Source organism: Silurus aristotelis, assembly GCF_946808225.1.
Source record: "Silurus aristotelis genome assembly, chromosome: 7".
Classification (NCBI taxonomy): domain Eukaryota; kingdom Metazoa; phylum Chordata; class Actinopteri; order Siluriformes; family Siluridae; genus Silurus; species Silurus aristotelis.
The window spans coordinates 28,217,374-28,244,010 of record NC_139580.1 but is presented as its reverse complement, the minus strand read 5'-3'; the positions used below and the strand labels follow the sequence as shown (position 1 = coordinate 28,244,010).

Sequence of the window (26,637 nt, the reverse complement as noted above, 5' to 3'; positions counted from 1 at the left end):
CTTATGAAGAACTAATTTTTTTTTTAGATAGGGAGTTGGTGGGTTTTTGTTCAATGTGAGCCAAAATCATCAAAATGAAAATAAATAAACATTTGAAATATATCAGTCTGTGTGTGTTGATGAATCTATATAATATACAAGTTTCACTTTTTGTATTGAATTACTCAAATAAATCAACTTTTTAATGATATTCTAATTTATTGAGATTATACATTCACACATATAATATATTTAGTTTTAATAACATTTGTTATTTTTTTATTTTTAGTGTTTTACATTTTTACATTTTTTTTATAATTGAATCAAAAACTAATAATAAATAAAAACAAATTTAAGAAGTGCTGTGTTTCCTGTCGCTACTTTGAGCGGCCATGTTGATTTGACGTCATTTGCAGGAGGGGGAACTCAAAGGGAACACGGAATAGGAAAGTTTTTTTACGAGTAGGAAATAGAAAGTGGTAGTTAAATTATGTAGTTTGCAGAGTTTTATGGTTGTTTTTTTTTTTTTTTTTACAGGAAGTTTCGACTTCTAGTCGCTTGAAGCGTTGAGGGCGGAACTAATGCTGTGCGCGTGCGCGCGTGTCCGGAAGGGAAGCGGTGTGACACGCCGGTAAAGAGCCTGTGTGTGTGTATGTGTGTGAAGCAGCTGCAGCAACAGGCCCATGTGTGAGGTGAGCAGTTCCCGGCCCCGCGGAGCAGTTAGAACGCCGAGCTAACCTATGAGTCTTATGGTGGCGTGTGACGGAGTGAATATGCTGAAAGAGGCGCTGGAAGGACAGGTGACAGTGGTGTGTAACACCACCGCTGGTAAGAGAAACCGCAGTAAAGTGTTCAAGTGTGTGTGTGTGTTGGAGAGAGTGAGACACGCGTGTTAGCCACTTAGCTCGCTAGCAGCACTGCTAAGTGATCATGTGTAAGAGCGTACTGTGGGAAGCCCAACCCCATTCCCCATCATTCACACCGCAAACTTCTTCCTGTGTCCATGGATAACCAGGCTGCCGGGACACAGATTGAACCCCCGGTTTCCATCCAAAATCGCTCCGCGCTTCCTGTACAAGTGCACTACATTTCATGGCGTCTGCACCCTACGTAGTGCACTTCATTCCCATTAGTGCGCCATTCGGAAATCGACCGTGTGCACGTTCCAGTAGTGTGTTCTATTGATAGATTGATAATTTATTCGTATCACGTTTTTTATTTATGTACATATTTATATTTTCACCAAATGTATTCCATTTACTGTATACAATCACGACGCTACCATTACTTATACTAATAATAATGATACAACGGGAAAAATGTGAAGAAATGACTTAAATATTGGATTATATATTGAAACCCTAGCTTCCGGTCTGTCAACTCATAGACACGCCCCCAGTGTGTCAAATTAACCCCGCCCCCAGCCCCTGGATCATTAACATGAGATTTCTGTGTTAATTGTGTTTTATGTAGTGTTTTGTATTGTCTTTTTTTTGTTGTTTTATGTGGAAACATTTGGGAGGCTTCAGTGTCTAGTGTTAGATTAAAAATGTGTAGTATTTGTTTTTTTGTTTGTCTTTTTATTACTTTGACTTGAAGCACTATGACTTTGGCCCACACTCTCACACTTTTTGCTTTGGTGTTTTGGATCATGATTACTTCTTCATGCCTTTTCTCTTTTTTAAGTATGTCTGGCTGGAGGTAGATTTTCTTATATAATATTTATGTAATATAATATAATTGATTGTCTGTCTGCTAAAAGTATTTAATGGCTTTATTATTTACCAGTTTAATTAAATTCTTATTAAAATAACTTCTTCCTCTCCCTCCCTATCCCCCTCTCCGCAGGTTCCGTGCAGGTGCAGGTAGAGCCGGTAGGTCGGTGGTTCGAAGCCTTTCTGAAGCGCAGGGATCGAAATGTATCCGCTTCGTTCCAGGAGCTGGAGGAGGAGGAGGAGCTCTCTGAGGAGGAAGCAGACGAGGAATTACAGCTCGAGGAATATCCCATGCTGAAAACACTGGACCCCAAAGATTGGAAGGTGTCGAGAGCATAAACTGAATATCTGACGCATTTACGCATTTTATTGCCTACACTATATGAAGCAGAAAATAGAAGCCGTGCATGAACAATTCAGAACATACGGATAGGCACTGATGCGTTTGCGAACACGCAGGGAAATAAGATAGAAAATTATAGAAGCTGTCCATATATTAATGGATTCAGCTGTATTTATATATTTGTTTGTTTTTTGTAGTAAATGTGGACACGTCCATGATCAGGTTCATTCTTTTTTTCTGTCTGACAGAATCAGGATCATTATGCTGTACTGGGTTTAGCTCATATGAGGTACAAGGCGACTCAGAAACAGATTAAAGCTGCTCGTAAGTTCTCACACACACAATAATTATCATCATTCTGAGGTTCTTTCTGCTGGTTTATTAAGTGAATGCTTGTGTCCTGATGTACATGGTGGCTTTTTTTTGGAACAGATAAAGCGATGGTGCTAAAACATCACCCTGACAAGAGGAAAGCAGCTGGAGAGCAGATTGTGAAAGGAGATAACGATTATTTCACCTGCATAACAAAAGGTTGGTTTTCCACTCGCTCTTGTTCCGAACTGCTCCGCCTGTCGCTGTGTTCCCATGGTAACGAGATTGTACATTGTTTTGTCGCCTGTAATCGCAGCAATAGAGATTCTGTCGGACCCTGTGAAGAGACGAGCCTTCGACAGTGTGGACCCCACTTTCGACAACAACGTGCCCTCCAAGGCAGAAGGCAAAGAGAAGTTCTTTGAGGTGTTCGCTCCCGTGTTCGAACGCAACGCCAGGTCTGTATCGTCTCCTCTCCTGTATAGAGCTAAAATACTAACGCTAGCAGGAGCACAGCGATATCATGATCAATAATTTAACAACATGCTTTTCATCAGACATTGTTTATCACTGTACCATTTGTATGTCTGTCTGGCTTTCTGTCTACCTATTTACATATATTTTTTAATTATTTGTTTTTAGCTTGCTCGCCGTGTGTGTGTGTGTGTGTGTGTGTGTGTGTGTGTCTACCTGTCAGTTTATTTATTTTTATTTTATTACAAATTAACCAGAATTTATTTGCGTTCTGGTGAAAATGTTTAATTTATTTGTATTTTTGCATTGTTATTTATTTATTGTTTATAAATTAGTACAAAATTTGCCCCTGGCAGGTGATTTATGTGATTGTGATTTACAGGTGGTCTGTCACTAAAAAGCACGTCCCCCACTTCGGGACCCTGGACTCCACTTTCGAGGAAGTGGATAATTTCTATTCATTTTGGTAAGTCTTTTTCCTTTTTTTTCTTTCCCCTCCTGTAGAGTGTCGAGACACTGCAGAATTTCCTATCCCTGAGGAAAAAAAAACCTCAGAAGGGAACCTCTCCTCATCAATGTCCATTCATTACAGTTCCATCATTAAGATTATCATATGCACACTGATGGAGACTTGAATGCAAATCTGCTCAAAGCAGCTGCTAAACCACTGTATCAGTTTATATTACTTAATTCTTATTAGATTGATTACAGTCAAGATCATCTTCATGGTTTTTGAGTTTTAACTCCACAGTAACTTCATGGATCTTCAGGCTGTTCACTGGCTGTAAAGCAGTTTATTGTAGCCCTGAAGCCATCCACACTAATTTCAAATCCATCTTTATGATTTCCAAATGTAATCCTCCACAGCAACCTCATCTGTGGAACCATCTTCAGCTGCACCAAGTGGCCTGCAGTTAAAGAAAACTACTGATGTAGGGCATCAGGGTAGATCAGGCAGGTCAGGAGAGCAAAAAGGGACTTGATCAATGGTATCTCAGGAGCATGTGTAGTCAAGGGAGATATGGATTTTTTACATGGGAAATCCTATGTAAAGTTTAGTGCTTTTTGACTAACGAATAACACCTGAGTATCTTTTTCGGAAAAGTTGATTAAAGTCAAATTGCCCAATCCCCCCCCCCCACACACAAAAGTGTCAATATTACACCAGTAATACACTCCTGCATGAGGTGTCGTGGTGGTGTCGCTGCAGCGTTTCTTAAATTCATAATGTACAAATTTTATTCCCTCAATATGTTCACGTCATCTACAGCCCCAATTGTAGTAGTGTTGGGACACTTGACAGAATGCAAAAATTTTCAAATCGCAAACAAATATTTTATTCACAATAGAACATAAAAGACAAATTAAATGTTTAAATTGAGGAACTTGTAAACAGGTCAGTAGGATTTTTCGTGGATCTCGGAAGTAAAAATGGGCAGAGTTTAACCAATCTGTGACTGTGGCTACAAATTGGGGAACATTTTTAGAATAATGTCCCACATAAATTTGCAGTTGAATATGTCATCATATACAGTACATGATATATCAAAAGTTTCAAAGAATCTGGAGAAATCTCAAACGAACAATACAACAAAGGACACCCGGAACTGTTGAGGAGTTACAATCCTGTATCAGAAACATACGGGACGGCATTCCTCTCGCAAAACTTCGGCAATTGGTCTCCTCAGTTTCCAGATGTATCCAGACCGAAGACGTGATGCTTCACAGTGGGACATATGGTGCTGTCCCAACTTTTTTAGACGTGTTGAAGCCATCAAATTCAAAATGACCTTTTTTATTTTTATGGTACATTATTCTAAGTTTAAACACTGTTTTCTATGTTCTATTTGGATAATATATGGGTTCATGAGATTTGCAAATCGTTGCCTTCTGGTTTTATTTTACATTTCATTAGTGTCTCAACTTTTTGGATTTGGGGCTGTATGTTAGGTTCTATTACACACAAAACTGACGTTGGCGCTGACGTCGATTTCTCATATTCTGTTCTTTAGGTACAACTTCGATTCTTGGAGAGAGTTTTCATACTTGGATGAAGAGGAGAAAGAAAAAGCTGAATGGTATTTTATTTTATTTTTTTCATTTTGCATTTCACAAGCTATAGATCTCGTTAGGCAACGTGTTTAAGGACGTGTTTTTTTTTTGTTTTTTTTTTCCTTTTTGTTTTTTTTAACCAGCCGAGATGAGCGTCGATGGATCGAGAAGCAGAACCGTGCGTCAAGAGCTCAAAGGAAAAAAGAAGAAATGAACAGGATACGAACCCTCGTAGGTACGACATTAAAATCCCCTGACTGGAAATCAGTAATTATCCAAAACATGATCTTCCTGAACAAAATGGCCATCACTTGCCAATCAATTCCAGGGGGTGGAGTCTAATTTACACACATCCCCAGCACCTGATGAGCACTTACATGGATGGATAAAAAAAAAAACTTGAAAGGATAAGATTATAAAGGGTTTAATGAGAGATAGGACACGAAGCAAAGCTCACAAGACTAAAAGTATTGGCGCCCTCATTTGACGTCACGTGGATTTAAAAAAAAAAAACAACGTCCGAATATCCTTCATGTCTCCGGCTCCATAATTCATTCCTCAATTGGAGTATGTGGTTTCCTTTCACCATTGTTTGTTTGAATTTAAACTTTGTCACGTGATCACCTGAGAAGCCCCGCCCATTCTCACGTGAGGATAAAGAGCCACTCGGCCAAGATGTGGATGGTTGGGTTTTTTTGGGGTTTTTTTTTTGCCATCATCATCATTGTGATTATAGCAGCTCAGCCAAAAGGCTCCTAACGTATTGATTCTTATCGATTCTTAACGTATCGTTCTGACCGATGTTGTCGTAGATACGGCTTACAGCTGTGACCCAAGGATAAAAAAGTTTAAAGAGGAGGAGAAAGCCAGGAAGGAGTCGGAGAAGAAGGCCAAAGCTGAAGCTAAAATGAAGGAGCAGAAGGAAAAGGAACGGGTCAGTGAAAAACTTATTTTTTTTTATCAATCACATCTCAGGTGCTTAATTTAAAATCCAATAATATGGTCTAAAGAGGCAAAAATCACTGTCCAAATACTTATGACTATATATATATATATATATATATATATATATATATATATATATATATATATATATATATATATATATATATATAAAATCCTGACTATATAAAGATGGTGAATGTTTTTCTGTAATGTCAGAAAAATGTGTTCCAGACCCTTCTTCAGTGATTTATTTTTCTAGACTATTAAAGAGATAATAATTAAAAAAAAAGATTTATTTATAAATATTTGCATCACTGCAGGTTCGACAGGCGGAGATGGAAGCGGCGCGGTTGGCCAGAGAGAAGGAGGAAGAGGAGGCCAAACAGGTGGCGCAGCAGGCCAAGAAAGAGAAAGAGGCTCAGAAGAAAGCGATCAAGAAAGAGAGACAGAAACTTAGGACAACGTGCAAGGTTAGAGTCTGCACAAAAATCATGCTCAATCATTCAATAACTTGTCGTAATAGCACCACAGACTCATTATTTGCTTTGAGAATGTTGATGGAGAAGTATAGAGAAGGTCATAAGGAGTTGCATTGTGTGTTTGTGGATTTAGAGAAAGTGTACAACAGGGTGCTGAGAGAGGAGTTGTGGTATTGTATGAGGAAGTCAGGTGTGTGAGAGAAGTATGTGAGGGTGGTGCAGGACATGTATGAGGACAGTGTGACAGCAGTGAAGTGTGCAGAAGGATCGACAGACTGGTTCATGGTGGAGGTTGGACTGCATCAAGGATTGGCCCTGAGCCCTTTCCTGTTTGCAGTGGTGATGGACAGGTTGACGGACGAGGTCAGACAGGAGTCTCCCTGGACTATGATGTTTGTGGATGATCTTGTGATTTGTGGTGAGAGTAGTGAGCAGGTTGAGAAGAGACGGGAGAGGTGGAGGTACGTGCTAGAGAGAAGGGGAATGAAAGTCAGTAGGAGTAAGACAGAGTACATGTGTGTGAATGAGAGGGAGGGCAGTGGAGGGGTGCGGTTGCAGGGAGAAGAGGTGGAGAAGGTGGAGGTGTTCAGGTACCTGGGGTCAACAGTGCAAAGTAATCAAGAGTGTGTTAGAGAAGTGAAGAAAAGAGTGCCAGAAGAGGGCGCTGTTTAGGTTTTAGCACTTACAAGTCTTTACAGATTGTTTGTAGTTTAATTTTATAGTTTTAGCCAATCATTTACATAATATTTTTAACCCTACTTTCTAAAATATCTACCAGGAACCGTCTGAAGTAAAAATTCTGTGTGCTGTATCACAATGCTATGTGACTGGGCTTATATTCACAAAAGGTGCTTGGACCCCTCAGATTGCCCCTTTATAGTAACATTAACTGGTTTTTTTTGTTTTTTTTTTCCCCCAGAACTGTAACTACTTTGTGGATAGCGAGGTGGAGAGTGTAAAGATGATGGAAGACGTTGAAAAGTTATGCGATCGACTTGAACTTATAAGGTAGCACTGCTTTCTAATATCTTGTTATTGATGCAGAGCGTTTTTCTTTCATTCATAGAAAATGCATTGGTGATTCAAACAATGACTACTTTCCTTTTCTAGCTTACAGACATTAAATGAGGTTTTAGCTTCGGGCAGTAAGGAGGAGAGCAGAGCCGCCATAGAAAAGCAGGTACGTGTGGAAACCTGAGGAGCGGCAACGCCGCAAGTGGCAACCTTAAACAAAAAGAAGTTATGTAACATTAACGTTTCCGGGCAACTTTTCTGCATTATAAAAGATAATTCATATTACTATAATTCATTCTTTGAGGTTCATACCTGATACCTCAAAGTCACCACTTCCACTACCTGGTGTCGCCTTTGGGTTTAGACAAACACGTCATTGATGGTTAATGTGCATCTGTAACGCATCTGTAACACTGCAGTGTCTATGCGGTTGTAAAATTGTTTCTATTTGCATACAGTTGTTTGTAGCAGTCAAAAAATAGTGGATTTTATCGATACTAATAGCCGGGTTGGATTGTACTTTCCATTAGCTGATAAATCCACCGGTAGTTTTTTAAATGGATACTGGATAAAAAAAGAAAAGAACGAACGAACACTCCATGTAAACCTGTACAGAGCTTTATTTCAAAAATGAAAAATAAATGTAATTTTAATTCTCTGGCCTTTGGGAAGAGATTTAAAGATGGCTATTTTAAGCATGACTGGATTAATGTGAAATGGTAACTCCTTTAACGTAAATCCATTTGTAACATTAACTGAAGTTAATAAATGCTTTATATAATTTATGCATTGTTAATTAAAACATATACTAATATTTATTAATGTTAATTTAAGTTAATGCACTATTAACTGACATAAATGAGGTACTGAGTTTCAAAACAAACACGTGGCATCAGTGATTCGCCTCTAGAGGCCGCTCTCGTACCGTATAATGACAGTGAACCTCATCCATCACAGATGCAACCTGGAAAAACTATCAGTATTGTCTTTTATCGATAGTTCCATCAATCAAAATTAGTCTGCAAAACCAAAGAATCGGTCGACCTCTAATTGCTTCAAAATTGCTTTCAAAGGAGAAGCTAGTGATGTGGTATCAGGGCAAGAAGACACTGACACAGTCTAAACACAAACGCACACAATCCAGCCACAAGTATACTGAAAAGTCTGTTATATAAAATCGCCCAAACAAAAGCTTTTAGTCATGACATGAATTTCTGGAGTCATACAGACTTTGTGGTCCATCCAAATGCTGGATGTAAACCTTCACACAGCATTTCTGTGGTAACCGAAAGCTAAAACAAATCCATTTCTATGCCCTGATTGACTTGTGTGGTAAAATGAAAGTACTTGTGGAAAAACTGAGATTGAACCTTGTGAACTTTTGACCGCAGCTCTACAGCAGCACACGACTTGGTGGTTTCACTTTAAATGTGTTTTGTGTAGGTGCAGGAAGTGAATGCGCAGCTGCAGCGCGAGCGAGAGGCTGAGGTCAAGACGCAGCAGGCGGCGCGCAGCTCGGAAAACAGCAATGCCGGAAGCGGTGTGAGCAAAGGCTGGAACGAGGAGGATCTACAGCTACTTATCAAAGCCGTTAACCTGTTTCCTGCTGGAACCAACGCCAGGTTAGGTCCCACACACGCACACACAGGCACAGTCTCATTGTGATTGTGCTTCAGCTGAGTTCTGTCCTGTCTCCTTCTGTAGATGGGAAGTCATCGCCAACTACATGAACCTCCACTCAAGTAGTGGCATCAAAAGAACCGCCAAAGACGTCATCAATAAAGCCAAGACTTTACAAAAACTCGGTGAGTTCCTCTTCCACGAGTTGAAGTCTTCATTGTTTTGGAGAGCAGAACGTATTATCTGAAGGTTTCTTCTCTTTGCTTGTAGACCCTCACCAAAAGGAAGAAGTGAACAAGAAGGCTTTCGAGAAGTTTAAGAAGGAGCATTCTGCCGTTCCTCCGACTGTCGACAACGCAGTGCCTTCGGAGCGATTTGAAGGTCGGTTTCGTTCTTTTACACCGTTTATTCAGAGCGACTTACATTTCTCTCGTTAATACAACTGAGGAGTTAGGGGCCTTGCTCAGGGGCCCAGGAGGGACAGCTTTGTGTGGCTGGGATTTGAACTTCACCTTAAGTACGATATATATATCTATCGGCTATGATAATATTCTAATTGCTGTTATAACGACGTGCGATTTGACCAAGTAAATCGCAAAAACACAAACAGAACAAACCTACAATTTTACGCATACGTGAGTGCATGCAAGTCTAGTAGGTTAGACTTGTGTGCATGATTCTGTCTATTAAAATGCATTTAAAATGATCATTAAAATGAAGATATGGGCCAGAAAATATATATTTATCAATAAATATATTTTCCCTCCAAAAATCAGCACGAATCCAAATGCGATATCTCTTTTAGAAATCGAAGTTAATATTAGACCCCACCAAAAAAACGAACAAAAACAAAGCACTGTTTTGCGACAGGCAACATGATGGAGTTTTGTTCTTAAATGAATCACTCGTTTAAATGATTTGCAAATGACTCTCTTTCTAACAGTGACTCAATTACTTAATTTCGCATTTAAAGAGTCATCTTTATTTAAAAGAAAATCTTTATCAGTATTCAACGCTTTATCTTTAAAATATCAAAACATTATCAATGCGTTTGTAACTGCAGGTTAAAGCATCACATGTCCCTCTGAGCTTCAATAAACAGTGCGTTAATACATCTAAGTGCAGCTTCTGTTTCCCTCTGGATTGCAGAGATGACTTTTTTATTCTGATTTCATTTTCTTGGTTACAGTCAAAATGTCTCATTCTAATTGATTAAATTTAACAATTTGATTAAAGTCATGACAAAAAATGGCTCTGTAAAAGGTAAAAAAAAAAAATTCCTATTAAGGTAAAAATTAAATTTACAATAATTGTTTCCAATAAGTTTGTCACTGATGTAAACTGACCACCACAAAGTATAAAGAGTAAAATATTTTTGAGGCTGCTGTCCGTGGTCCTTAAGGTACCAACACAATAGCACACTGAGCAAAATATTGACTAAAAGTCTGTACAATCCCAAAAAAATGTCAATATTGCCCACCCCTAAATCACACATCTACATCGCTCTCTTCCACTTTCCTGTGCTGATGCGATTGAATCTAATCATCATCTCTGAATCTGGTCAGGATCAGCAAGCGACACTAATCCTGCACCCTGGACTACGGAGGAGCAAAAGCTCCTGGAGCAGGCCCTGAAGACCTACCCCGTGAACACACCTGAGCGGTGGGACAAAATCGCTGCTACAGTACCTGGCCGTACCAAGAAAGACTGCATGAAGAGATATAAAGTAAGTGCTCCAGATCAGAGTGAGGCCAAGCAGCTGTAAGCGTTCAAATCCTAACGATTCTGTCTTTCGCAGGAACTCGTGGAAATGATTAAAGCGAAGAAAGCGGCCCAGGAACAAGTTGCTGCTAAGAGTAAAAAATGACAGAAGCACAAGAAGAAGAAAAAAACAAAAACATGTCCATACTCAACCTCATGTTCTTTTAATGTTATTGTGTTGTTCTTTATTTTATAATAAAAGAGAAAAAAAAAGAGCAAATCCTCCCGGTTTGTGATTTTGCGTGAACGTCTCCTTGTTTCGCTCAGGTCCTCATCCAGCACATCCCACTTCTGATATGGTTATAGTCTGCAAGCTGATCGATCGGCCCTGAAACGCAGCAGATTGCAATATTAATGCAAGATATAAAAACATCACCATCACCGTGCTCTATATAGAGCTCTGATCTTACACCAGCCAGAACATGACGAGCTGCAGTGTAAGTCGCACAAGATACTATGTAGGGTCAAAAGTATTGGGACACACTGCTCTCAAAACCGTTTGCGCAACCGTGTAGGACGCCTTTGGATGTGGTAGCATTAAATCTTCTTGAATTAAAAGACCCAAACCATGACTATGCCCCTGTGCACAAAACCAGTTCCATGAAATCAGTAAAGATGGGAATAGTTGCTACCGTATTTTCCAGACTATAAGCCGCTGCTTCTTCCCCCCACTCTTTGAACCCTGCGGCTTAAACAACGAAGCCGCTAATTTATGGATTTTTCCTGGTTTTTCCCGGTTTCACAAGCTTCAAGCCAAAAAGCTGAACCCCATAATATTAGACCAATGAAATTTCCGAACGGCTTAAGGTGAACCAATGAAACTCTTTATATTAAATCGGATGCGCTCCCACTGAATTGGGCCGCAGCAAATCATAAACATGGATGATGTTCCTCTGACGTTTGACCTGTCGCTCACTCGGACTGTCTACAGGAAATGCGAATCATTCGTCACGCTGAAAACAACCGGGCATGAAAACACGCACTGCACCTGTGTTCTGAGCTGCACGGCATCGGGAGAAAAGCTTTACCGATGGTGATTTTTAAACCCACGACGATGCCAAAAGAAAAACTCCTGAGAGAAATTGTTGTTAAAGGAAGGAGGAACACAGTGAACAATGACTTTCTTGGTAGGCTACTGTTTAGATACAAGCCGTGTAACAGACACTGTCTTTGGTTAAAGCCTGTGTAAAGTTCATTAGTTTCAGTGTAGACACCTGCAGCTTATAGACAGGTGCGGCTTGTTTATGTTCAAAATAAAAATCTTTGTCAAATTCAGTGGGTGCGGTTTATATTTGGGTGCGTTTAATAGTCCGGAAATTACGGTAAATAGCTTCATCACCCACAGTTCTCCAGCCAGATGTTTGTGGTGGAATTAAAGGAGACAGAAAAGCAGTGGAAGTGTCGATATGCATGATTGGCTAGCGTTAACTCTATGTGCTCTGTGGAATCATTACGATTGGCGATTTATTGACAAGACACCAGAAAAAGGATGAAAAATTTGCTTTAGAAGATGAAACTAAAACAAAAAAAACACTGTGGTACGTACCGACAGCTGCGATAGCTGGAGCTTTGTTGTAAATGTATTTAGTACATACTTCTTTGATTGTGTCTGCGTTGATGGCCTTGGTGTAGAAACAAACACGGGTGAGACACAAGTCATGTTTCCAGTTCAGAATTCTTTAACAGCAGTGTTTATTTGTACAAGTATAAAGACTTACGTCTATTCTGGCCTCTAGTTCATGCAGCGGAATTCTGCGTCCGTAGCACAACATCTGCCTCCCGATGTCTTCACAAATGGGTGTGGAACCTGACGGGCACAATAGGGGTACGATTTTATAGTCAGGTGTGAATAGTAAATTGTGATTGGCTGGTGGTTGTTAATGTGAGTATTGGGTTGTATCCGGCTCGAAATCTTGTACATATGACCGCAGAAACAGATTTACCATCTAAATGGAGCAGCATGTTGGTCTTCAGGAGATTCTTTGCTCTCGCTACTTCACTCTCGGTCACACTTGTGCACAGGGACGTCCTGCTAAAACACACACACTCTGTTTAAACAAAGGCTATTATTAATGCTTAAAATACACACTGTAGTAGGAGTCACGGACCACTCGAGCTGTGTAAAGTGCAGCATGTCGCTGACGGTGTTCGGCTCACACACGGTGTAGATTCCCCACAGCCCTGTGTCCGTGTAGCAGGTGTTAAACGACTGGAAGCTATGGCACAGGTTCCCTTGACATGCCATCTGCGCCAGTCTGCTTGACAGGTTCTGGGAGAGGACATTAGAGCCGTTGAGACAAAATATAACATTTTCTGAATCCTGAACATCGCCTGGTGGGAATACTGACCACTCCGCCGCCGAACGAGCGGTCCCAGTTCCCGATAAGCGTGTTGGCCACCATGAGAGGGATGGTGTCCGGGTGAGACCAACCCACCGCCTCCACCGCGATCGCTATGTGAGCCAGCGGCATTTTGTTATCCCGGACTCGGATCTGTTTACAATCAATCAAAAGAAATATTCTGTTTGTTCTTCATCAAAGGTTTTATTATTTCATCAACACAATAAATTAAATAAACAGCATGCCACGTCAGTAATTCACCTCTAGAGGCTGCTCTCATGAATAACGCAAACAGGAAAAACTATCCCTATGGATTAACTGGCTATAGTTGCTGATACCGATATTATTTATTACTACTGCTGGTGCTGATTATTCGGTCAACCTCTAGTAGTTTCTGCCGTTTACTCAATTCAGCTCTGTAAACTTTACATCGATTTTTTGGGGGGTGTCACCGAATGCACCAATTAGCTCTGCATGAGAAAGCGAGTCAGAAGAAAATGTGCCATTTCTAACGTGACGCAATTCTTTAAGAAAAAAGTTTTTAGTTCCTAAATACCTCACTTCCTGTGAATCTGCACGGCGGTAATGCTGGAGCCTCGTCTCTGTACCTGGCTGGAAGCTTGCCAAAGTGATACGTAGCCAAATCGATGAGTTCAGTGTGGGACACTCCTAGTGGCAAAAAAGCATAAACAAATCTACTGTCTTTATTTATTTATTTTATAAAAACCACACTGTGTGTGTGTGTGTGTGTGTGTGTCTGTGTGTGTGTGTGTGGTTTACCTCCAGCGGCTGCAAGAACGATTCTCGGCCCCTTGTAGTGAGTTGTAATATACTCCACTAGGTCAGCCCTGTTTATAGTTCTGTCTCACACACACACACACCAGTCACGCTTAGCTCTGAACTTTACACGTGAGGATTCAAATCTCTCTACAAAACGTGTCCATATGGAACATACATACCTGATGTTCTCCGCAGGTCCAAGAATGGTTCTTCCCAAAGCTGTGTCTTGGTACGCTGTAGCATGCAGATAGTCAAAGACCACTTCCTGTAAGTTGGTCTCCACTTCCTGCATCTCTCGAAGGATGACTCCACGCTCTCGCTCGATCTCCGCTTCGCCCAGCATGCTGTTCTGGATGATGTCGGCAAGAATCTCCACGGCTGGGGGTCAACACGGACACGTCAGGCAGAATTTTTAATAGAACGATCAGTATTATGATTATGATGATCATTAGGGGAACAGGCAACCCATGGTAGGATCTACATTTTCTTCTACAACACATAAAACAAAAAATGTGTTTGGCACATTGATCGAGGAGCATCTAGGGAACATTGTGACCAAATTTGTGCCTAGCGCTGTCTCTAAAATCAAATTTTGTCAAATTGTGGGGTTTTTTTTACTTCTCCTCCTAAAAACTTGCATCTTAATCATCATCATGATCCTGAGTAAACCTCACAAAAGTTATCAAAAGTATAAAAAAAATGCCAAAAGTGTAATGGGACAAGTGAGGCTGTATCTCACTGTATGATTATTTATTAAATCATGAGAGGTCGACCAATTTATCCTTTTTGCTGATTAATATTCACTATTAGTTTTAGTTGGATCACTATTACTATTTAGTTGGAACTATCAGCAAAAATCCATACTGATAGTTTTTCAGGGTTACATAGTGTACGAGTGCGGCCTCTAGAGGTGAATCACTGACACCAGCTGCTGTTTTGTTTTTACACGAGACTGCGCACTGCACGGAGAGCGCTGTATGATTTATATATTATTTATTTATTAATTTATAATTTATTCATTATTTAATTATTTTTATTAATTAACATTCGTATTTATTCATTTGACGCTCCCATTATTCAGTAGTTTTTTGTTTCAGCATTATAAAGTACGATCAAACCTAGCTATCGGTCGACCTCTAATATTATTTACAATAAAATAATTACTATACCTCTGGGAAGGTCTTTAGAAAAGGCTTTGGCGTAATACACGGTCTGCTCTCGGGAGGTGTAAGCGTTCAAGTGCGCTCCCATGTTCTCGATCTCAAGCTCCAGGTCCAGCTGTGAACGCTTCCTCGTGCCCTAGAAAACAAAACAAAGCTAAAAACTCACGCAATGACAAATAACACACCTGAACTGAGCTGATCCTGGCTTTTCTGCCTTCAGCTGAAGCTCCTGCTCTATGCATGTGCATCCTGATCGCTCAGTGACAAATGTTTTATTCTACAGATGGATTTTAGTTCAAATCCCTGAGCTGTCGCTTCGGATTAAACAGGGTACACATATAAAGAATGCAGCAGGCTTGAGATCTTTGCTGATTTTAAACTTCCACTCTCTGGGATCACACTCTTACACTCTATGTTTAAGGGATTTTCTGTATAGTGTCCAGGTGAGATTAAACCCAGGTGGACACCTGATTGGTGAAAATTGGTATATGCTACTTTTTGAACATCCCATTTAACATTTAGTTCCAATTTGCTTTTATATCCTCCACTTTAAAAATTTTTTTTTTTAATTCTGCTGCCATCTACCAGAAAAATGTAGATGAAACGTAGGTGGACATTTCAGCAAGATGAAGATCCCAAACACACAGCTGAGGAAACTCAGGTTTCAGTGAAAGAAAATAAAGCTGCTAGAATGGTCCAGCCAATCACCTGACCTGAACCTTCAAGATTTGTTTGTTGACAAGTGTTTGTGTAGAAGAATGGGCCAAAATCACACCTGAGTAACGCGTCCCAAAAAAGAAAAATGGTGATGTTTAATACTTATTTTACCCGCTGTGTATTTATTTATATAAATTATTGTCCATCATGTTCTTCTCATGTGTAAATGACCAGCAATGATGGTACTACTGTTTAAACGCAAGTACGTGCAAATAAAACCCTAAATAAAAATAGCAGATTTCTCAAATTAAAACAAAAATATCAATTATAATTAAAACTCATTAAAAAGGTTTCCTCACCTTGAAGGCCATGTGCTCCAGGAAGTGGGCCGTGCCATTGTTCCTGTCGTTCTCGTACCGACTTCCAGCATCGATCCACAGACCGACCTGCAGCAACATTCAACACATTCAACATTCAAAAAAGTACAGCAGCAGCACATATGATATGTCAAAAGCAAACTAGTCGCACAGAATTTTACGTTTAAACAATGTTCTACCTCATGATTAAATCACAGACGTGGTAACGCACGTGATCGGGTTAGCACCGGTTGCACAGCTCGTGATGTGCGCAGGACGATGTCTTTTGACTCAAAGTTCGGTGCTCCCTATGACTGTGCGTGCAGCCTTGTGCTGCCACCTGTTGGCATGTTACAAAACTATTCTCAAACCTTTCTATACCACCATACAGAGTGTCTCTGTATGCTGTAGTACTATAATTTCCCTTTACTGGAGCAATGAGGATCAGTGTTCCAGCATGATGGTGCAACACAAAGGGAGCTCCATGAAGACATGTTCAGTGAGGTTGAGGAAGAAAATTAGGTTCTTCTAATCCATCCTTCACACACCATCTTAGGAATGAACTGGAACAAGCCTCCACAGAAAAGTGGAGATTAATATAAAAGGGGAATACATCTAGAGACTAAGGGTAACATAATGGTCATGTGTCCGCACATCCCATAATGAAACAGTGTTTGTGGTGCAGTGTTTACCGTGCAGGTTGGAAGTCCAGAATCCTCAGACGTCACTCGGAGGCCGTTGGACAGCGTGGTTAACTTTGTCTCCGGGACATTGAGCGCTACCTGAGCTGCAGCTTGTGAGGCCCGCTGGCGGAAACGCTAAAACGAGAGAGAAAGACGTCAAAAATTAATAAAAATAAAAAATCACAAACATTCTAATGGTTTTCATTAAACACATTACACTTATCAGCTGTTAACTATTAAATCTATCACCACATGGTTTCCATTAAAGTGTGATCTTCCATCATTAAATCATCATCATCATCAAACCAAAGGCAGATTCCTGGATGGTGTTTCGAATGGTCTTTACTGGAGTCCAGTGCAAACCATGTGATCTACATGCCACCCAAGGTCTTCTGCTGCTCCTCAATGGGAACGAGGTGGTATCCAAAACGTTTGAGACGAGTTTTGCGACATGCCAACAGATGGCAGCACGGGGCTGCACGCACAGTCACAGGGAGCTTCTGATCTTAACAAGTCATTAATAAGAAAACGACTGATGCCACCTGCATTCATATCAACTAGTTTCTAACTGATTAATCATTTGATTGTAAATCATAAATATATTAATATATTATGTGTCAGTAGTCATTCATGTAATGGTAATAAAATCACGATCCTACTAAACTACTTTACTATAAGGTACAGTATTCAGTAAACAAATATTTATTTATCAATTATCGGACGCCTATTTAAAAGCTGCCAGCTGAAATTTTTTTTTACCTTCACCACCTTTTACCATAAGGATCACTTTTCTGTTCTGATCTTAACAAGTCTGAACTAAATACTGAGTCACCAATCAGAGGTCGCATTTTTATGATGTCATGTAGATTTTATTTAGATAAAGCCATTTTTTTTTCTATCAACCCTATCCAATACAAAATTACCAAACTCCCATTATAACATTTACAAGGTGTGTAAGTGTTTAATGCTGCTGGTTTTCAGCAGAGATCATGATGGTGATGAAGGTGATAAGGATGAGAACATCTTAACCAGGAACATTTACAACGAATTTTATGTCGAATATACAGTGTCACCCCTCACTTCTCTCCTCCCCGGTTCCCACACTTGTCCTGCTCCCTTGTCCCAATGGTACCTGTGTAAGTGGACCTGTCTTTAGCAGGTTCTTCACCAGATGTCCTCCCGCTACACCGAACAGCCGCACAGGCGCCGCCATTTTGTTTACATGTGTTCGTGCGTCATCGCCGCCGGAAATGACGTCGGAACAAATAGCGGAACTTGTAATTCACTTGTAATTTTCACGCAGGACAAATACAAAGAAAACTCATCCTCACCTAGGAATTCCTATTTAGGAACTCCTGGTGGGTTTTATATTTATTAATTTTATTTATTTATTTATTTGTTTGATTTTGTTTATTTGACTCGTGGTGTGTACTATTTATTTTCCTTCTTTCTTAAATCGGGGTGGTTAATATTGATTCATTTATTTATTCATTCGTTTGTTTATTTATGTTTGTTTGTTTGTTTGTTTGTTTGTTTGTTAAACTCGTGATGGTTACTATGGCTTTCTTTTTTTTCTTCTTAAACTATAATGGTTAACTTTTATTTATTTATTTGTTTGTTTGTTTCTTTGTTTGTTTCAAATTCAAATTTAAATTGAATTTGAATTTGTTTTAAAAATGTGAACAAATTAATTCCAAATAAATGTATTCAGATACATTTGGATAAATTAAAATAAACCAATAAAATAAATTGTTTTTTATTATTTATTTGTTTGTTAGACTCCTGTTTGTTACTATTGATTTGTTTGTTTGTTTGATACATGGTGGTTACTGTTTCTTTCTTAATTAATTCCAGTTGGTTACTTATTTGTTTGTTTATTTGTTTTTAGCTCAGGATTAATTTATTCGATTGTTTGTTTGTTTAAATTGTGATGTTTACTATTTATTTATTTATTAAACCAGGATGGTTAATTATTTATTTTTGTTTGTTTGCTTAACTCGTGATTGTTAATATTTATTTATTAGTTTGACTCGTGATGGTTACTATTATTTATTAAATCGGGATGGTTACTTTGTTTGTTTGTTTGTTTGTTTTTAGCTCAGGAATCTTTATTTGTTTGTTTGTTTGTTTGTTTAACTGGTGATGGTTACTACTCCTTTCTTTCTTTCTTTCTTTCTTTCTTTCTTTCTTTCTTTCTTTCTTTCTTTCTTTCTTTCTTTCCTTTGTTTTTTGACTCGTGATGGTTACTATTCCTTTCTTTCTTTCTTTCTTTCTTTCTTTCTTTCTTTCTTTCTTTCTTTCTTTCTTTCTTTCTTTCTTTCTTTCTTTCTTTCTTTCGTTTTATGACTCGAGATGGTTACCATTCCTTTCTTTCTTTCTTTCTTTCTTTCTTTCTTTCTTTCTTTCTTTCTTTCTTTCTTTCCTTTGTTTTTTGACTCGTGATTGTTACTATTTATTTATTAGTTTGACTCGTGATGGTTACTATTATTTATTAAATCGGGATGGTTACTTCTTTGTTTGTTTGTTTGTTTTTTTGTTTGTTTGTTTTTAGCTCAGGAATCTTTATTTGATTGTTTGTTTGTTTAACTGGTGATGGTTACTACTCCTTTCTTTCTTTCTTTCTTTCTTTCTTTCTTTCTTTCTTTCTTTCTTTCTTTCTTTCTTTCTTTCTTTCCTTTGTTTTTTGACTCGTGATTGTTACTATTTATTTATTAGTTTGACTCGTGATGGTTACTATTATTTATTAAATCGGGATGGTTACTTCTTTGTTTGTTTGTTTGTTTTTTTGTTTGTTTGTTTTTAGCTCAGGAATCTTTATTTGATTGTTTGTTTGTTTAACTGGTGATGGTTACTACTCCTTTCTTTCTTTCTTTCTTTCTTTCTTTCTTTCTTTCTTTCTTTCTTTCTTTCTTTCCTTTGTTTTTTGACTTGTGATGGTTACTATTCCTTTCTTTCTTTCTTTCTTTCTTTCTTTCTTTCTTTCTTTCTTTCTTTCTTTCTTTCTTTCTTTCTTTCTTTCGTTTTATGACTCGAGATGGTTACTATTCCTTTCTTTCTTTCTTTCTTTCTTTCTTTCTTTCTTTCTTTCTTTCTTTCTTTCGTTTTATGACTCGAGATGGTTACTATTCCTTTCTTTCTTTCTTTCTTTCTTTCTTTCTTTCTTTCTTTCTTTCTTTCCTTTGTTTTTTGACTCGTGATGGTTACTATTCCTTTCTTTCTTTCTTTCTTTTTTCTTTCTTTCGTTCTTTTCCATTCTTTCTTTTTTTGACTCGTGAAGGTTACTATTCCTTTCTTTCTTTTCCATTCTTTCTTTTTTTAACTCGTGATGGTTACTATTCCTTTCTTTCTTTCTTTATTAAATTGTGACTAACTTGTATTTGTTTGTGTGTTTAACTCATGATGGTTACTCTTTCTTTCTTTCTTTCTTTCTTTCTCTCTTTCTTTCTTTCTTTGACTCGTGAAGGTTACTATTCCTTTCTTTCTTTTCCATTCTTTCTTTCTTTGACTCGTGATGGTTACTATTCCTTTCTTTCTTTCTTTCTTTCTTTCTTTCTTTCTTTCTTTCTTTCTTTCTTTCTTTCTTTCTTTCTTTCTTTATTATTGTGACTAACATGTATTTGTTTGTGTGTTTAACTCCTGATGGTTACTCTTTCTTTCTTTCTCTCTTTCTCTTTTTAGTTTTTCATTAAATCGAGATGTTACCTTTTATTTGTTTGTTCATAACTTGGGCTAGATTTGTTTGTTTTTGTTAATAAATAAATAACTCAGGACGATCTCTTCAACCCGAGTGTTCAGCAAAAGAGATGTCAAAATCCAAAAGGCGGCTCGCAGCACGGAGAAGAAACTCAGCAGCACTTCTAACTGTACATGAGTCTCTACTGTATACATGAGTATAAAATATCGATATTGATGCAGCTGCAGGTGTATTTACCTGTTAAATCAATAACACTGACTCCACAGTTCACTAATTTGAGGATACACATCACGATTCACTTCTTGTTTTTAAAAGACAACAATGTGTTTTTCTCTTCTTTTTTCTTTTTTCTACCTTGAATGCACAATCTGAGTTCATATTCAACCAAGTCAAACATAAGCTCAAATTTTTGACTTCAGTTGAGTTGTGACTTTGCAGCATCTAAAGCAGAGAGAAGCCTAAAGGTTTTCCTACGAAGGTCCAAAAATCTGAATTTGTGGGCCAAAGGTAAATGTTACATTTTACCAAACTGCATTATATTAAAATGAAAGTTGCCATGAGTGTTATTGAGACGTGTTATTGTGAAAGATTCTTTTAGACTGAGCTGCAGCTGATTTACTGACAGACTCTGGATATTTGTTCATCAGACTGAAAGTTTGCTCACAGAGGGAGGTCCTTCCAAAAATGTAGATCTGTGTCATCTACATCCACCCTTCTCATTTCTAGCATGACAGGCCAAATCAAAGATCACCAAAGGGCCAACTTTGGTTTGCTCATCTCAGGTCTTAAGATCTACTACATTTACACATGGGGACTTATAAAAATGACCTCCAAATGCCAATCAATGCGAGTGGAGGTGGAGCTAGGTTTACCTTCTCGGAGGTTGTAAAAAATATTTATTTTGTCAAGTCTTTTATCAGTAGATTTTTCTTAGGTAAAGGAGCAGATCTGGAGGGATCATGGATATCGAGTGTTTGGCGAACTGGGATATTTGTATGCTGTCGTCCCCTCACTCTCACACGTTACAGGTTTGTTGACGGTGGTGTGGTGGGTCATCTTTTATCCCAGAGATCCCTCATGTCTGTATTACCTTCTGGTTCTCCCTTTCAGTTATGCTGCCATAGCGAGTCTTGCCGGAGTCCAAACTGCACAGTGACATTAACTTTCATACAACAATAAGGACACATAATAATCCATATCCTTCTCTTTCATCACCCCTCTTCTCTCTCTCTCTCGGTTGAGTTAAACATGCTCCTGAGGTTCCACTGACCACTATTCCTGCAGGATCTTCCCACTTCGTCCAGGTCTGCCTCTGGATAGTGTCCACTTCGTTTTGAGGCCACTCTGTGCAGCTTGGGACGGTTTCTCATCAACGCCTTGGGAGGTTTCACGGAATTCCGGAGTAAGAACGGGAGCGTTGAGGATGGATTTGGACTGTAGTTAATGTCAACAGTCTGCTACATCGACTCAGGACTACGTTTCGCTTCTGATCACCATCACTGCACCCTGCAACATCGTATATCTGCAATAAATAGAAATTCGGTGCAACCCAGATGAGGATGGGTTCCCTCTTGAGTCTGGTTCCTCTCAAGGTTTCTTCCTTATGCCGTCTCGGGGAGTTTTTCCTTGACGCAGTCACCACCGGCTCGCTCATCAGGGACAAATTAATAAAGAACATATTCATCACCACATTATTTGGGTAAAGCTGCTTTGAGACAATGTTCATTGTTAAAAGTGCAATACAAATAAAAAATGAATTGAAATCCCAGCCACACAAAGCTGCCACTCCCAGGCTCCTTAATAAGGCCCATAGCTGCAAGATTGTATAAGTGAGAAGAATTGTAACTCTGGATAATAACTTCTGCCAAATGCTGCAAATGTAAATGATGATCTTTTCTGAAAAGGTGTGCAACTTCAGGGCGTGGTCTTCAACAACATGGTGGAGTTCATTCACAGAACATTGTAAGTAAACATATAAGGGTAGGATCTCTTAAAAGCTCTGTGTTATTTGTAAAGAGGGCTCGGACCCCACTACAGCTCTGATTTAGGGTTATATTTATCAAAACGTATTGCAATTTATCAGTATAGCGGTGGTGCATAAGTGAGGTCCATAATTTCTTATTTTCATGGAAATCTCAAATTATTTTTTAATCACTTTTTAGTGATAAAGTAAAAAAATAAAATCTAACCTGCTGATGGAAAGTTCAGAAATTAAAAAGCTCAGATAACCACACACAATAATACCACATCGAGTACATTTAAATATCTACATACAAAACATCTGTACTGTGCAGGTCTCCAGCTGCAAAAAGAAAAAAAAAACAATTGGAGAAAGGCTGTTATAGTGAACAGAAAAAGGGAGATGTTTCAAAAGAAAGCCAACTGACATATATGAGATATCAGTAACCTTCAGGTTATAGACTCCTGCTGTAAACCCAAAGCACTCGTTTCAAAAACTATTTTCTAAAGCACAAGGTTTCTGGAGGTTCCACAGGGACTTTTTAGGAGCATTTTAAAACCATTAAGAATTACATTTATTGTTTATATCACAACATCAAAAACACAAATACCTTGTTAGCAATTTCCTAAACCAAGTGCTAAATTTGCTTTTTCAAACCAAGTAGCGGTAAACCTGCACTTCCACACAGCTGAAGAATAAAATCCGTTTTTGGAGGAAATCCAGAGCACTTATCCATCGTATTTAAGACTCCGAAGCTTGGACAACGATTCTGCAAACGATTTTTTTTATTTTATGAAAACAAAAATGCACCATTTGTGACCTTTTTTACATTTCTGAATATACATTATTTAAAAAAAAAAAAAACACTTGCAACTTAACTTGGGGAAAAAAAACGTCCAGAAGACATTAACACCTCAAAGTTCAGATTCAGATTAATCCATGTGGTGGTTTCCATACTGCGATCTCACACATGGAGCAGGAACGTCCCTGTTGTGAACTTCATTTTGTCTGTATCCATTTGAGTGCTTCAATTCAGGGTTCAGGGGCAGCCGGTTGGCTGGACGTCCCGCTGCGTGTGCGTAGTTGCGATTGCGCGATGTCGGCCAGAGCGCTCTGTATCTTCTCCAGCAGTAAATCTCCTCTGTACACCACCTCCTCCAGACGAGATGCGGCTTCATGGTTCTCCTCCTCCAGCTGCCTCAGACTAGCGGCCTGGTGAATGAACGGAGGAGGAAGACGCGGTTCAGTAAAACAGTCATTTGTTTCCCTGAATGTTAAATTAATTGTGATATGTTTACATGTGAAGTGTAAATGTGATACCTGTAGGGCAGCTGTGGATTCCTCACTGGGCAAAGAGTCAATCAAGACGTCGACATCTTTCGCTGTTCTTGCGATCAGTGCGGCGAAAAGCTGAGCATACTCTGTAACACGGTGCAACGTAGATTTAGCACAGAGGACATCCTTAATATGAATTAATATATACCGTAACCGATACCCTGCGGGGGGGCGATGGGGGCCACATGAATCACAGGTGTGTTTACCTTCTGTGGGGTTTGACGGTTGGTCCTTGTTGATGACGGTCTGGATGTTGCTGAAAGAGGCGGGCGGGGCGCACTGCTGCAGCACTCCGATGGCATTACAGAACTGATCAGCCAACTACAATATACACATATACAACAGTACACACTCATTATAAAGCTTTTACAAGCATACGGACCGGGTATGACGCCACGCACGGGCGCAGGGACCGGGTATGACGCCATATACTGGCGCAGGGACCTGGTATGACGCCATATACTGGCGTAGGGACCGGGTATGACGCCATATACTGGCGTAGGGACCGGGTATGACGCCATATAATGGCGTAGGAATCGGGTATAACGCTATATACAGGTGTAGGGACCGGGTATAACGCTATATACAGGTGTAGGGACCGGGTATAACGCTATATACAGGTGTAGGAATCGGGTATAACGCTATATACAGGTGTAGGAATCGGGTATAACGCTATATACAGGTGTAGGGACCGGGTATAACGCTATATACAGTAACACATCCCGGCCATATCAGAGTCTCAGTAAGAACCATACACATTAGTTTTGCCGGTAATTCGCCTCTGCTCGAATAAAACTCAGTTTAAAATAAATAAAATCTACAAAACTACTAAAACTTTAACTTTGTTCATCAAACCAGTTTCACTAAACCGCATCCGACCATAAAATAGCATTTATTCTCTTACGGAGTTCACTGCATCCTGCAGCTGCGTCAGCCTGTCCGCCATGTTGTCTTCATGTGCCGATCGCCCACGAGTCGACTCTCTGCTCTGGATCTTTTTGGAGTCGACTCATGATCAACATAGTGTAGAAGCAACCTCATCCTCAGTGTTATAGAGACAGGGGGTAACACAAATGGCTCTTGGGTGGTGTGGGGGTGTAATCGAGTGTATTTGGATTTGGATCCTCTACAGTTAACGTATCACCAAAATTGCTCTACTGATGACGCCATTATGCATCTTCTCCATTCAACAATGTGCCACCTGGACTGCAGAAGAGGGAATTATGTGAAAATGCTGTTTGTGAACTACAGTTCAACATTTAACAATAATTCCCTCCAAGCATACCTCAAAGTTGGCGGTCTTGGGACTCAGCCTTCCCCTGTGTCAATGGATTTCCAACTTCCTGAAAGACAGACTACAAGTGGTAAGGGGGGGCAAACACACCTCATCCTCCCTGACCCTCAGCACTGGAACTCCTCAGGGTTGTGTTCTGAGCCCTATTCTGTTCTCACTGTACACACATGACTATGTTACCACTTCCAACTCCGCCTCCACTGTTCTGATAGGCCTGATCTCCAACAACGAGGAGACGGCCTACATACAGAAAATCAAAAACCTGGACAGATGGTGCCAGGAGAACAGTCTTCCCCTAAATGTCAGCAAGAGTAAGGAGTTAATAGTGGACTTCAGCACGAAGCATAAGTGGTCATACCAACCAATAAACATCAACGGGACCTCAGTGAAGAGAGTGGACAGTTTTTGTTACAGAATGCTCATATCACCTTGGTGAAGAAGGCCCGGCAATGTCTGTACCATCTGAGACGCCTAAGGGACCCTTTCAGGTGCTAAAGACTTTTTATACCTGCACAATTAAGAGCGTCCTGATGGGTAGCATCACTTCCTGATTCTGGAACTGCACCATGCATGACAGATGAGCCCTCCAAAGAGTAGTGCAGTCAGCTGAGCATCTACAGCAAGCGGTGCTGGACAAGGACCAAGAAGATTGTGAAGGACATCAGCAACTATTTATTTTTGTTGTTGCATTCAGGGAAGCGCTTCTGCTCCTAAAACACAGATAGAGAATGAGGAGGAGCTTCTTTAAGCAGGCACAGCACACCCGACCAGGCATAAATTAATAGACACTTATCAGATATAACATTATGGCCACCTGCCTAATATTGTGTTGGTCGCCTTTTTTGCTGCAAAAACAGTTCTGACCCATCCAGCATTAACACCATTAACTTCTTCAGCAGTTTGAGCTACAGGAGCTCGTCTGCTGTCTGGATCGGACCACATGGACCAGCCTTCGCTCCCGATGTGCATCGATGAGCCTCAGCTCCCTATGACACTGTCACTGGTTCACCACTGTTCCTTCCTTGGAACACTTTTGATAGATACTGACTAATGCAGACCAAGAACAGCCCACAAGAGCTGCAGTTTTGAAGATGCTCTGAGCCAGACATCTAGACATCAAAACTGTCCCTTTTCCTTACACTTGCCCATTTTTCCTGCTTCTAACACATCAATTTTGAGGACAAAATTTTTACTTGCTGGCTAAATATATCCCACCCAGTAACAGGTGTCATGATGGAGAGATTCACTTCACCGCTCATAATGATTAAATGTCATAATGAAATGCCTGATCGATATATATATATATATATATATATATATATATATATATATATATATATATATATATATATATATATATATATGCATACAGTGGGGCAAAAAAGTATTTAGTCAGCCACCAATTGTGCAAGTTCTCCCACTTATAAAGATGAGAGAGGCCTGTAATTTTCATCATAGCTACACTTCAACTATGAGAGACAAAATGTGAAAAAAAAAAGTCCAGAAAATCACATTGCCTGATTTTTAAATAATTTATTTGCACATTTTGGTGGAAAACAAGTATTTGGTCAATAACAAAAGTTCATCTCAATACTTTGTTATATACCCTTAGTTGGCAATGACAGATCAAACGTTTTCTTTAAGTCTCCACAAGGTTTTTACACACTGTTGCTGGTAGTTTG

The 26,637-nt window shown here is 39.4% G+C and overlaps 3 protein-coding genes across 3 annotated transcripts; 1 reads left to right on the top strand and 2 right to left on the bottom strand.

Moving 5' to 3' along the window:
- The first annotated feature begins 43 nt into the window (after positions 1 to 43).
- Positions 44 to 10,914, top strand: dnajc2 (DnaJ (Hsp40) homolog, subfamily C, member 2). Its single transcript, XM_083546336.1, has 17 exons — positions 44 to 807; positions 1,828 to 2,018; positions 2,286 to 2,361; positions 2,470 to 2,568; positions 2,666 to 2,807; positions 3,206 to 3,289; positions 4,836 to 4,901; positions 5,019 to 5,110; positions 5,688 to 5,809; positions 6,141 to 6,290; positions 7,219 to 7,307; positions 7,410 to 7,479; positions 8,757 to 8,935; positions 9,018 to 9,118; positions 9,204 to 9,314; positions 10,499 to 10,659; positions 10,732 to 10,914. Exons 1-17 carry the CDS (start codon positions 720 to 722, stop codon positions 10,798 to 10,800), a joined length of 1,890 nt encoding a protein of 629 aa, XP_083402462.1. The 5' UTR covers positions 44 to 719; the 3' UTR covers positions 10,801 to 10,914.
- pmpcb (peptidase, mitochondrial processing subunit beta) lies at positions 10,836 to 17,948 on the bottom strand. The gene is made up of 13 exons (XM_083546411.1): positions 17,805 to 17,948; positions 16,682 to 16,807; positions 15,993 to 16,079; positions 14,983 to 15,112; positions 13,993 to 14,191; positions 13,814 to 13,893; positions 13,590 to 13,702; positions 13,043 to 13,186; positions 12,803 to 12,963; positions 12,638 to 12,723; positions 12,413 to 12,501; positions 12,241 to 12,316; positions 10,836 to 11,022 (listed from the first exon to the last, which is right to left on the bottom strand). Exons 1-13 carry the CDS (start codon positions 17,883 to 17,885, stop codon positions 10,958 to 10,960), a joined length of 1,437 nt encoding a protein of 478 aa, XP_083402537.1. The 5' UTR covers positions 17,886 to 17,948; the 3' UTR covers positions 10,836 to 10,957.
- Positions 17,949 to 23,093: 5,145 nt separating this feature from the next.
- Positions 23,094 to 24,696, bottom strand: med21 (mediator complex subunit 21). Its single transcript, XM_083547359.1, has 4 exons — positions 24,566 to 24,696; positions 23,868 to 23,982; positions 23,647 to 23,747; positions 23,094 to 23,538 (listed from the first exon to the last, which is right to left on the bottom strand). The coding sequence occupies exons 1-4, from the start codon at positions 24,605 to 24,607 to the stop codon at positions 23,359 to 23,361; spliced, it is 438 nt and encodes a 145-aa protein (XP_083403485.1). The 5' UTR covers positions 24,608 to 24,696; the 3' UTR covers positions 23,094 to 23,358.
- Positions 24,697 to 26,637: the final 1,941 nt, after the last annotated feature.